The sequence below is a fragment of the Sceloporus undulatus genome, unplaced genomic scaffold, assembly GCF_019175285.1.
Source record: "Sceloporus undulatus isolate JIND9_A2432 ecotype Alabama unplaced genomic scaffold, SceUnd_v1.1 scaffold_12, whole genome shotgun sequence".
Taxonomy (NCBI): Eukaryota; Metazoa; Chordata; class Lepidosauria; order Squamata; family Phrynosomatidae; genus Sceloporus; species Sceloporus undulatus.
In genome coordinates this window covers 6113137-6126177 of record NW_024802934.1, presented here as the reverse complement: position 1 = coordinate 6126177, position 13041 = coordinate 6113137, and the positions used below count along the sequence as shown (strand labels likewise).

The window sequence follows — 13041 nt, the reverse complement described above, 5'->3', positions numbered from 1 at the left end:
GAAGAAGAAGAAGAAGAAGAAGAGGAAACCTCCAGCATGGCTGAAAACTGGAACTGCAGCTATTTTTATGAAAAAAATTCTCAGAACTTCTAATTTTGCATTCTTAGCACCCAATTGCTGATTTCTCAGAGAAATATGACCTCAATTAGAGTCTCTCTCTGCCACAGTTCTAATTAATTTGGAGAAGCTGGTAACTTCAGCTTATATGTGCCATATATTTGTTCATCAAGTATAATGCTCATTTGTTTTCCAGTGCAGTTATTTATTTCTTTATTACCTTTATATCTGGTCTTTCTTCTCTGGAGTTCATGCAAATAGGAGTTCCCAAGCCACTGCCTATCTAAACTCTAACCAGACCTTAGATGTGATTAGCTGCAACATTGTTCCCATGTAATGTGGATCACCTTGTTCCTTGACCCACTTTTAAAAAAAAAAATTAAGTTTTTCTTTCTCTTTTTTGTTGAAATTGTTGAGTTGAGCTTATTTTTGATGTTCGACCATGCCATCTATTCCAAAATGTTTATCTGTGGACCTCATAAGCATATTTGCTTGAGAAAAGAAATTATTATTATTTAATAAATTAATTAATAATTTGTTTTATTTATATACCGCTTTTCCAAAGATCATAGCGGTGAACAGCAAGTAAGCTAATTAGCAAGTAAGCTAATTTGCCCCCAACAGTCTGGGTACTCATTTTAGCAACCTCGGAAGGATGCAAGCCTGAGTCGAGCTTGGGCCCTTTTGCTGGTCTTGGACTCGCAACCTTGTGGTTTTGAGTGAATGGCTGCAGTACAGGCATTTAACCACTGCACCACCAGGGCTTACATTATTTATACCCCGCCCTTCAGCCCTAATGGCTCTCAGAGCGGCCCATTCAAAGCACTGGACCATACTTCCAAGGAAATATATTAAGCATTTCAAATGGATAGGACAGAGAAAAGGATTAGCTCATTTCAGCCTTCTGGAAGGATAAAAATGAAAACATTAGCCACTGAAATGTTATGTTAAATGAAAGATACCACCCTGAAAAAGCAATACTTGCATGGATGATGCTATTATTAATGTTGGATGTTTACACAAGCTGTAGCTCTGGGACAGTAATAACTGAAACTACCTTTCTCTGAAAATAAACAAACGTTTAACTTGGGAACCTGAACACATGGCAATTTGGCAGGCTGAGGAAATCCATAAGTGAGGGGAAATATGCTAAGTGTGCTAATGATGCATGCTTACCTTTGCAACAGAAGTTTTCTTCTGGCTGATAGGGAGAATAGCTATGGTAAAGGCAACGGAGAAGACCTTCTGCGCAGCTACTCACAAACAATTGTCATGTTCTTTTCCAAGAGTTCCCTTTGAGGGAGCTACATCAGGTACTCTGGGAGTTGTGAAATTATAAATGATAGATGATATCTGGCAGCAACCAGCTAGAGATTTTCTGGTGTTACTGCTACTGCTGCTACTAATCCCCTTCCCAGGCAAAATAAACAATTACAAAAGAAATAATAAAAGAAGCAACTACAGGCATAATAATAACATGCGGTATCTCCTGAAGCATTTCCAAAATACTTTCCTCCCAATGAAATGAACAAAAGAGCCCTTGCAGACATGCCACCTGCAAAGTGTAGAAGGCTCTAGGTTCAACGCCATATCTTGTCTAGTTATATTTTCCTACCACAAGACCAGTTATTGGTGGGAAAAAGCTTTATAAATATAATTTTTATATAGCAAGAAAACCAGAAGAACCCTACATATACTTTAATGAAGGGTTACATAGTGAAGTACATGAAACAGAAGTAATCTATCTTTGAACTTATTGATACCTGGAATAGTTAAAGGGATTACAGTCACAGATAGTAAACATACAAACAAAAATAAAAAGTTCTGTGGCACTATCATCTCACCAGGAACTAACTTCTCAAACTTTCATGACACAATGCATTAATCTCCTTGGGGTTCTGCTTATCTGTGTTAGGTGACACATTTTTCTACCTAACAGATTGCTTTATTCTGGATCATTCAATCTTAGTAATACATTTAGATTAGACTATCTGTTAGCAATATGAATTCATTTTTGGGTCCCATAAAAAGGCTTGGACATAGTGCTTCTTACTGCAATTAACTTTTCACAATATTGCCCTTTGTTCTTTTTCAGTCAATCACGGTGTCTCTGTAATGATCTCCTTGAGACAGCATGGTGCCACCACTCAGTAGATGTATGGGGAGAAGTGTTTTAACTCAATTCTACTCTTCCAGCCTGTATATTGGGCAGAAAATTTAAAATTCTTCCTTTTGTCCATTGATTTCTATCACAGTTATCCCTTTTTTTGTTTTAGAACTTCAGAAAAACCATGAATGTTTGCACAGTTTATGGGAAATGTGCTGATATGAAGAATGGATCGTAGACCCATTCCTCTGTGCATATTTACGGTTTGCAGAACTATGCTTTTAACAAGCAATATCGTAGAAATATCTCCTCTATTGTATCTACTTTTGTTTTATTCCCCCAATTTCTTGCATGCAACTCAATTTCTCTATTTATTTATTTTAAAACGTGAAACCTCACAACAATATCTTGGCCCAAACTGTTCCTTTAAAATATACTTTGGTATGATATTAACATTTTCATGCTTGTTATTGGGGATGACAAAGCAATGACAATTACAATCAGTTCAACTTCCAGAGACAAAAATCTCAATATAATGATAACTAATTAGGGAGACCATAGTGTAATAATAAAACAGATATCTAAAAAGTAACAAATATATGACTGGAAAGAAAAACAGGCATTATGCAATATAACATCTCATTATAAGCATGGTTATCTGAAAGTTAACAAATACATAACTTGAAGAAAAACAGGCATCATCCAATATAATATCTCATTATAAGTACAGAATGCTGTGGCTCCCAGGGTTTAGCTACGAGGTTGTAGCTCAAAAGTGGCAAAATGAGGGCATTCTCTCATAAGAATAAGAATCCCCCAAATGAAAGTTAAAAGTTCAGTTGAGCATTCAGTTAAGCATCCAAAGAAAAGGGGTCAGGCAAAGTTACTAAGGTACTGTGAACACAGCAAATATAAGGATTCTAGCTGTGAACAATTTTCAGTTTCACTCTCTGAAATGCTAGAAATGAAGAGATGAAGGAAAATTTCATTGAAGAGGTAGAATTCTTATTTGGCGAGGCACAAATAATAATAATTGGAGAGGCCTGATGGCTCCATGTTTTCCAACAAATGCAATCCAAGGTTCCTGTCATAATTTAATATGCAGTTCTGAGTGAGCAGGAAAAGGAAAGGGGCTGAAATCCATGAAAGGAATAATGTCAGAATAATCCTTGGAGTAAACAGAATGCTTCTGGAATAGATAAATGGAATAAATGAAATAGACATTCATTTCCCACTGAATAAGATAATATACCAAAATGCAGCTAAAACAGAAAAAAGACTTGGTGTTCAATCAAACCAGAAAAGTTGATTGAGATTCAAGCGGAAATGGTTGGAGAGAATTTTCGTTAAGTAGGAAAGATATAGTAAGATAAATTCAATCCAGAGAATTCATTAGGTTAGTTAATGGATAACCAGAAATGGGTTGTAAAGAAAAACATGTTAACAATAAAAAATTAAATAAAGGACTCAGTAAGATTTGATTGAATTATTAGATAGAACTACTGTTCTATTCAAACACAATTTAGTGTAGGTGATATCTTTCACTCCATGCAATTCATTTATTTTTATTTGTCTGCTTCTTTTTTATCCCTTCCTTCTTTTTTGTACAGAAAAAGGTCAGTTTGGGAAGTCGAAGGGGTCAAGAACCCAAGAGCCTTGGGACCCCAGGGCTACACTTTGCCCAACCATTTTCTAGCCCAATGTTACATCCGCATAATGGCCAGCCTCTGAAGAGATAAATAAAATTGCACCCTCTGCCTCATGTTCCCTGCAAAAGATATCCTGAAGCATAGATAAGCATCCAAAACGTAGTTTCCTACTGCTCTCCTTAAGTCAGTAGTTTTGGCAGCAGGATGTTTTGGTGGATATTAGGAATGTTTTGACTCAGTGTATTAGCTGTTACAAATACATGTATGTGCACTTTCAAATCTGAAAGGTAAAAGAAGCTGCAAGATTCTGTAATCCTGTTATTTCATTATAATCCTCAAGATAGGCTCAGAGGTATTCAGTATTATCCATGTTATATTGAATAATGTTTTTAATGTTAATGACTTAGGAACTGTCTATGTGAGAATCAGGCATTTATATGTAAGGAAAGCTAGGCTCCTTTTCCAGAGCTTCGTTTGAAGCAGATGAGCATATTTGTAAAACTAAACTTCCATGCTAGATAAAGAGAAATACATCAACTCAAGTTTCCAATTCAGTATTTAAACAACCAAGTGGTAAAGAAACTGTGAAATAGGCATTGCTTTAAAATACAATGAGCATAAACATTTAGCGGCCACTCACCAAGATCCTAATAACTCAACAAAGTAAGCTATAGCTCAGGGGGAAAGTAATGCCTACGTGAGCATCTGAGCATCTTAATCTTAATTTTTTTCCCAGATAGACAGAAACAAAAGAAAATCCCAAAGAACATAAGTATTTCTGTGGAGATTGAGAAGTTGCCAGGGAGGAAAATTCAAATTGATCTATCAGTAGCCTTGCAGGACCTTGTGCACGTGACTTATTTTAGTTCTTGTCTGCAACAAGAACATGGTAGTCATCTGTGTGAGCTTGTCCAGAATATGTGGAAACATAGCATTTTGAGATTTCCGTAGCCTAGAATGCCTGTGCATATCTAGAGCAATTCTCTTCAATTAAGGAGGCTACGTCTGTTACACCTACCCTGGGAGCCAGGGTTCTAATAGGGATCCCTACAAATGTAGGACATACTGCTTCTGTTATGAGGAAGTGTCACTTAAAAAAATACCAGTCTTATATCTACAGCCATGGAAGACAGCATTTCCAATATACTATGCCCCCTCATAAGTACATTATCTAAGGCATTTAAACAGAGCTCCATTTGCAAGGTCTGTCACTACATTAATGGTTTGTTTTAAATAAGTTATTATTTTCAAATATGAAAATCTAGCAGGAGCAAGAGGCAAGTCCTAATCTCCTCGCTTGTCTATAAATTATGTCTGGACATCAGGAACCTGTACCAGCTAAGGTGAGGAGACTTTAGCAAGGGAACTTTAACAAGGGACTTTAACTGGGAAAGCTGTAGAATAAACACTTGATAACAGAACTGCTGCTCAAAGTCTTTTGTCGGAGTCTTCTGAAATGAGCCTCCCCCCTCCCAAGTTCAGATTGCATTTATTTCTGTTGTTTTTGCATCTGCTGAATTTTTGTTTTTTCACTTGTGTTCTAGTAAGAGCACCATGGAACATACAAAATGTACCTTACATGCCAATAGACTATGATACTTCCATTTCATCATGCCATGAGAAAGCAGAAACTGCCCAATAGCAGAAGTTTTGTGGTGAAGGAAGATGGGCACTGACAGGAAATTTAATTGGTTCAAAAGTGAACAAAGGAAGCCCTCTTTTTGTAGCAAAAATTATAACAAGAAGAGAAACATTATGCTCTTGCCTGGTGCATTCTAGTTGAAATGCCTGGGTAGGTTTTTTTTAATCATGTCAAATGTTTACAGCAGTTTCCATTTCCAGAAAAAAAAATAAATCCCAGTAAGCCCTGGAAACCCTTTGCATTTGTGTAAAATATTTTACATCACTAGTTTTCTGCACTGTACACTGCACTTGGAAAGTTAAACATCATCTGAGTACTATTATCCCCAAGCCATTCTGACCAAAGATTAAACCCATCACAGTTCTTTTTTTCAGCAGAAGAGGTGTACATCTGTTAAGCTTCCTTTGATGTAAGGATTTCATTAATATTGCTTACATGGATTTGCAAATTTATACCTTAAAACAAAACAGTCGTGTCTATGTCTACTCAGAAATAAGATCCAGTGAGCTCAGTAGGATATACTTCCATGTCAGTATATATAGGATTGCAGCCTAAATCTTTTTGTAATGTTATCACAGCAGTACATGAGGGTTTAACCTTAGAAGACTGAAAAAGATTCCCCTCCACAGAATGCAAACTTTACTGTGGTATTATGAAAAGCTACTTGATGCCTTCATTCAATTCATGAATTTATCCCTCTATAAAAACAAGCATTCGGGTTTAATATTCTTGAGCAGCATCAAGAGGACTACTAGACATAGATTGTTGTGGCTGTCAGGCACATTGACACCTGAAAGGAGACTCTGCCAGTTCCTTTTCTGGCTCCAGCAGGAAGAGCATGGCCATGTCAACAGTAGCTCCAAACAACAGCATGAAATCTACCTTTTTGGAAGCATCTGATTTATCTTCAGGAGAATGACCATCACCAGAGAGAGTAGAATTAGAGGGTGAAGTTGACTAAAGCCCCAGAAATATGGTAGTGGTACTGAACTCCTTATCAGAATCCTGTGCATATTTACTCAGGAATATATCATGCTGAGTTCACTTTTCTTACTCCCTAGTAAATATGTTTTATGCATGCAGACTACCAGTAAGTGCTAGTGTGGACAGGAATTTAACAGTGGCTGGCATCCTGTTAGTGACATACACTGACATAACACCAGCTTATGTCCTTGTTTATGATTATTGCAGAGAAAGGGATTCACCACCTTCCTTGTTCAATGACCTCCTTGAGTCTCAACTTCCTCCTATGCCCTTCCCCCAGACATTGCCATATGATAGTCAAGCTACCTCCCTATAGCTGACATACAACATCATCATCCCTTAGGGTGTCAAGAAAATCCCCATGAAGTTCTAGAAGATGCCTGTTTTGTTATACATCCAATTATAGTGACATATCCACCTGCTTCTTGCTTTTCTCCTGCCACTTCATGGCTATGTTGGGAGAGTCTGAAGGAAGAAGATATGTCCTGAAGGATGGGAGAGAGGAGACAGACAATATTTCATTGGCAGAATGCTACACTGTATTTCCCCATGCAGGATTTTGGACTCTATTAGTAAGCACCATTTGCATCTTGGGTCTTGGGTGCTCCTCCTTTTGTCTGGAGGGTGGGAACTGAACGTTAGGGTTTTTTTCCCCCTGTTTCTAAAAGTTGCCACTCATAGTTAATATCTCCTCTATCAGAACAAGAAAAGAGTGCATAAAGGCAATTGCTACCTTTGTGCACAAAAGAAACTGCCATATTAATGAAGGTGTCTTAATAGCACTTTGGGTGTTAGCATTAACACCCCTTTCAAGTGTACATAGATCTTGCTAATGAATTTTTGTGAAGAAATACAAACCATTGTAGCTGGCATAACCCAATGATGTGTAAATGTATAAATGAATGCAGGATATATGTCAAACTGAATTGCACTGAATGTGAATAGATATTATTGTAGGGTTCACTGTAGTAAGGTCTCTCATTGGTCAAAGTGGCATTTTCATATGATAGTAGCTGAACTGCAAAAATTCTTTTTTGTGAAAGGGAAAAAAGCTTTATATTGCTTCAAATGGTTGTTTACAACAGAAGCCAAGAGCACAATGAGATATCACTGTATTTTTGTTTCCATTTTAGGTCAGCCTCAAAACACGTAGATAAAGACCTTGGGAATATAGAAGAAAATAAAAAGTTAGAAGAAAACAATCACAAATCTGAAGCTTGAGAGGGAGAACAAGTCAGTCATCATTCAAGGTATGTGTAAACAACTGTCTAATGTAACCTTTCTGTCCTCAGAATAAAATTGAAATGGATTTTGGTCTCTGTAATGCTTTGAAGAGTGTTCTCTGAATAAGAAGTTAACCACATTTTATCTGCTTATTACTTAGAATGCATTCTGCATTTTTTTCAATTGTATGTTGTGTTTTTCTGTGACTGGAAACAGAACTATGCTTTACGAATACTATAGTACTGCCAAAATCCTATTAATAACATCTGAGCATGTAAGTGTGTACAAGGTTCTATTTCGTAACACTTTGTACAATGTCCAAGTGTGCATGAATGCATGCAAATACATGAGGGGAGGCTGTTGTTAAGCACTAGGAGGGCCTGCTGTTGTTCCTTCCTGGAGCATGGGAGGAAGAAAAAAGATGGTCAGTGTAACTTGTAGGGGAAGGGACAGAAGGTGCACTCCATCTGTGAACACACTATCAATGCCTTGCCTCTCTAAGTCAAGATGAGTCAGTTCTTCTTTATTTTACATGCTGCCTTGCTCCCTCCCCTCCCTACTGGTGAGCAGTGGCATTGACCTTTTCTGAGTTTGGATGGGGCACAAAGAGCTAGAGGATGTTTCCTTGGATAACCCTCTCTCATATATGCACACTTGCATGGGGAAACAGGCATGGAAATGTGTGGGCAGAGGATTACACTCTGCCCTTAGATCTAGGTTCTCTCTTTATATATGAAGAATGTATTTGAGGAATAGTTTCTGCATGGCTATGAGAGACCCAATTACTAATAGAAAAATCCTTATTTTTACGCATCATAAGACTAGCTTCACTAGCATTTTTTAAAGGCATTAGTGCCTCAGCATTGTAAATAACACAAGCTATTATGAAGCTTAAGTATACCTCCTATTTGGTTCCTTCCCAGCCTGGTATCCTGCCTTGATAAAATTCAGTTCAATTAGGCAAATTTGTCCCTTTCCAATGACCAAGATATTAAACTACAGTCAGCCCTCGGTATCTTCAGGGGAACCATTCTGAAACCCTGCTCCACAGATACCAAAATCTGCAGGTGCTCATGTTCTGTTGTCCCCAATGGCAGTGCATGCATGTGAATGTGTCATCATTAGGCACAGTCCCCAATGTCCCCTAATGGCAGCACAGCCACATGCATGCGCTGCCACTGGAGACAATGCAGGCTTGACATCCACAAATGCTTAAATCCACAGATGGAAATTTCATGGGTACTGAGGGCCTAGTTAAAAGTCCATATTCGGATAACACAGTGAACCCTTCCCTTACACGGGGAGATCCATTCTGGATCCCCCCATGTAAGAAGAAGTCTACGTATGCTCACGCCCCATTGTAAACAATGGGATGTGTGCTCATGCTGTGGTGTGGTGCACATGCCACAGGCACATCCATCATTTGTTTAGTTGTTGTGCAGCTTCAGCGTAAGCTTGAAGCCATGTATGGTGCACCTGTGTATGGCGCGAACACACTGTACCTTTATTAAGCCATCAGGACAGTGCATTATATGTCATGCTAGGTTTCAGAGTTTGCAAGTTTCTTCATCCAGTAAAGATGTTTAAAAAGCATGCAGAGAATATGAGAGTATTGGAGACAGATATCTACATTTTTATCAAGTAAAGCTTTTCATTAGGAACCAAACTGGGAAGTGTTACCTTATATCACAGAGACTAAATTATCAGGAAATCAAGTTCCCTTGTAGGATGATATAGATAAAATAGGATACTAGAATGTTAAGAAATCAGCTTCATCAAGAGCAGACTTATTTGCTCCAAAATTTCTGCTTATGAAGCTACTTCACCCACATTCCCAGTGAGTCAGCTTTGGGAATGGAAGATGGAGAGCAGTCAAGCTACCTGTGGGTAAGAGGAGGAAGAGGCAGCTGAGCAGAGCCTGGCAGCAACAAATAGTGAAGCTCCTGTGATCATGCAGAAGCAAAATTGGGGAGGGGGAGGTGTTGCATGAACATAACACTCCAGTAGGATCTTGAGCAATGATTACAGTTTGTCCTCTTTTTTTGGCGTAGAGGAGTTCACATTTGTTCTTTGGAATTACCCTTTTCCAAGATAATTTTACCAATGTCTAGCCAGGAAAGATTAACTAATGAATACTGCTTTAGGGCAATAATATCTCCATTGGGTTAATCCTGCCATGTTGATTCTTTTGCCACTAGAAAGGAGGGTTCTTTTGCTTTATTTTTCAAAACCCTACATTAACTATTTAAGAAAAACAAATAAATAATGGGTTCCAAATACAAATACTTTAAAATCAGATTTCAAACATGAAAATATCATTTCCAAAAGAAGACAATAGCTGTTTCAGCATTACTGAGAAGTCAGCCATTAGGAGAGAGAAGACCAAATTAACCTTATATTTCGAATGCCCCCTTGGAGGCCATGAAGACTGCAGTGTTTGCCCAAACATGCATATGGTTAAAACATGAGGTGAGAACGTAGCCATGTCCCCTCCCACAACATCTCCAAGCACCTTGAATGCAAGATAGATTTTCATGCAAGGACTGGAACTGAATGTACCTACAAAACTCTCATGTGTAAAAACTAGGATAATGTCGGTTGGATTCCCACTCATGGCAGTTTGGTAGTTTTACCTTATGTGGTTACTTCAGGCCTTCACACTTACTGTACACAGGTCTAACATATACAAATGTCCAGGGACTTGAGAATGTTGAAGGGCAAAACCCAAATTCAAATGAATGCCTAAAGAGAGCTTCTAATTCATCTAAAAGCAGAGCAGTTCAGAGCAGAGTTTGAAGTTTTATTGATGTCTCCAGAACCCTCAAAAAATCTTTTTTACCTGACAAGCCAGAGTTTGGTTAAAACATATTAGGTACACAGGCTTTGCAGTGTGATAGAGAAAACCTTCCAAAAAGACTATCAGTACATTGTTTGCTCCGTTTGAAGGGTATATGGTGGGGGCTTATATTGCTGTAGCTTCTCATTCATTGCTGCTTCCCATCAAATTGCCTTTGAGTCATGGTGATCCTATGAATGAAAGATCATCAAGATCAACTGCCCTGTTCAAGTCTTGCAAACTCAGTGCCGAGGCTTTCTTGACTGAATCAATCCATCTGTAATCTAGTCTCCTTCCTTTTCTACTGCCTTTCATTTACCAAATATTGTATTATCCAGTAAGGCATGCCATCTCATAAATTTGTCATAGGCTATTTGACAAGGATCTACTATAGTCCATGTAAAGGACAGTGGAGAGAACAAAAGGTTTAATGATTTTGGCAGATATTATCATCAGTTCCTTACAAAATATTATCTGCAGTGTATTTCTCTTCACTGTCATATTTTCAAACAGGATTCACTCACCATATTTTCACTTTTAAGGGCAGTATATTTTGCCTTCCCTACCCCATTTCCCTCTTTACAGCAACAAACTCCTAATTAAAATCTTCAGAATATACCACCACAAATTAGGTTGTTACAGTAACTCACAAATGACAATTCCTAAAGCCATATTCTTTGCTTATTGACATGAAATCTTCCATGGAAAAACTAACATTTCCACCTTACTGTATTTATCATAATGGTAGATTATCTCAACTGACCCTTAGTTCCTTATTTTCAGAGAATAAAGATAGACCAACTGAAGCATGAACATGGATTGTATTTAAGATATATATGAAGACCTGACGGCTATTCATGGTTCAAGTATTTACGCAGACCATTCTATCAAGTTTTCAACCGAATTTACAGTTATCTCAAGCTTACAAAAATATCAGCAAAACTAATTTTGGCAGCAGCCATGATGATAGGTCACAAGTTTGTGTTCCGTTTTGAATATATATTTTTTTTGTAAATGTCTGCACTGAAGATTTCTTTTGGTTTGCCTTTATGTAAATTTTTTACGTAGCTATTTTTATACACTGTAAGGCTTTGTTCTGGGAGTCGCTGGTAATCTGATGTATAGTGTAATGTTTTAATTTCCATTTTTTTTCTGTACCCTTTCCAGAGATACATTTCTATTTCTGATTGCTATCAGTAAAGCTCCTACTTTGCACAGCAAGTATTTAATTTATAAGATTGCCTTATTGGAAAATGTTTTTCAAGCACCACTAAAAGGGGGAGGAATGCATCTGTTAAAAGGAAGGGGCAAACTAAGTAGTACATAAATAATGGTAAACCTGATCACCTATAAAGGACCTGTATATAATTGCCAGAAGTAGAATCAGGTATTAAGCGAGATTCATGTTGTTATGTATGCAGATGTCTACTAATAAGTCTTTTTTAGACAGGAAAATCTTTTTATTGATAGCATTCTGGAAAACTAATTGTTCTTACAATTCCATGATATATAGCGTGAATGACTGGAATTAAAAATTAGTTCTGAAATATTTTTGTTATCCACTGCCTTAAAAATTATCTTTCTTTTTACTTTCAAAAAAATCAGAATTGGAAGTTTGTGTATTTTTTTTTAAAGTGATCATATCAAGCTGCATTTTTCCACAAAATAGAATATATATTTTTGTGTGTGTGCGTTTTTGTTAACTACACTACAAATATTGCACCTTGAGATAATTTTAGTGTTTTTAACTGGTACATAATTTATCAAAAAGTACATGAAAGTGTATCAATGAAATAAAATCTTATGTATCTTTAGTTACATTCAAGATTGTAACTTTATAAACCTGTTTTATGCTTGAGAATTTTTTAGAAGGTTAGCATAAAAAGAAACGTTTGGATAGATCAGGGCAAATAGACAGCAGTATTTAGCAATGTTTTCTCTTTTAGCAGAAGATTAGCATCAGAGAGAATGTAATAGATAATTTTGATAACGGCAGGAAGATGTTATTAGAATAAGCATCAGGTTTCTGTTTACAGATTTACGAGCCAGGAAAACAGGAAGATCCTGAGGAGAAGGTTAAGTAGAAGGCAAATGGAGATGGAAGTTAGGAAATGTATTTTGCCAGGGGAGAAAAAACACTGTTGTAAATTTGTAAAATGTTAAATGTCTGGGCAGTAGTGACTGATGTCTTAAATAAAAGCTTCCTGTAGTGTATTGGCATGGATTAAATAAATGACATGTCCTATAAATTCAATACTGTATAAAATATGGCAGAACAACCCTGTTAAAAGTCCTCTCCACATGGGTTAAGGCTTTATTTGGCAAGGGAACAAAATAATCATCTTGGTCTATGTTTAAACCAAAGTTAAAGGGGGGATAAAACCAAAGTCTTTTGTTTTGCATGGCTAAGCCATTTATGATATCTTTGTAAATACTGTGATTTTTTTTCTTTTTCCTCTTTTTCCCTTTTTTTAGAATTTTTTTTTAAAAAAAAATCTAAAATTTTTAAGCACCTGTTTTCCAAAATAAAATGTGAACACAC

At 37.0% G+C, this 13041-nt stretch overlaps 1 protein-coding gene across 1 annotated transcript in view; it reads left to right on the top strand.

The window, feature by feature from the left end:
* The window catches only part of LOC121917216 (CD166 antigen-like), a 188300-nt gene extending 175547 nt beyond the window's left edge, over positions 1-12753 (top strand). The window contains exons 16-17 of the mRNA XM_042442972.1: positions 7573-7689; positions 11283-12753. Coding sequence (XP_042298906.1) covers positions 7573-7660 — 88 coding nt within the window. The 3' untranslated portion in view covers positions 7661-7689; positions 11283-12753. The remainder of the gene's footprint in view (positions 1-7572; positions 7690-11282) is intronic.
* The last annotated feature ends 288 nt before the right edge of the window (positions 12754-13041 follow it).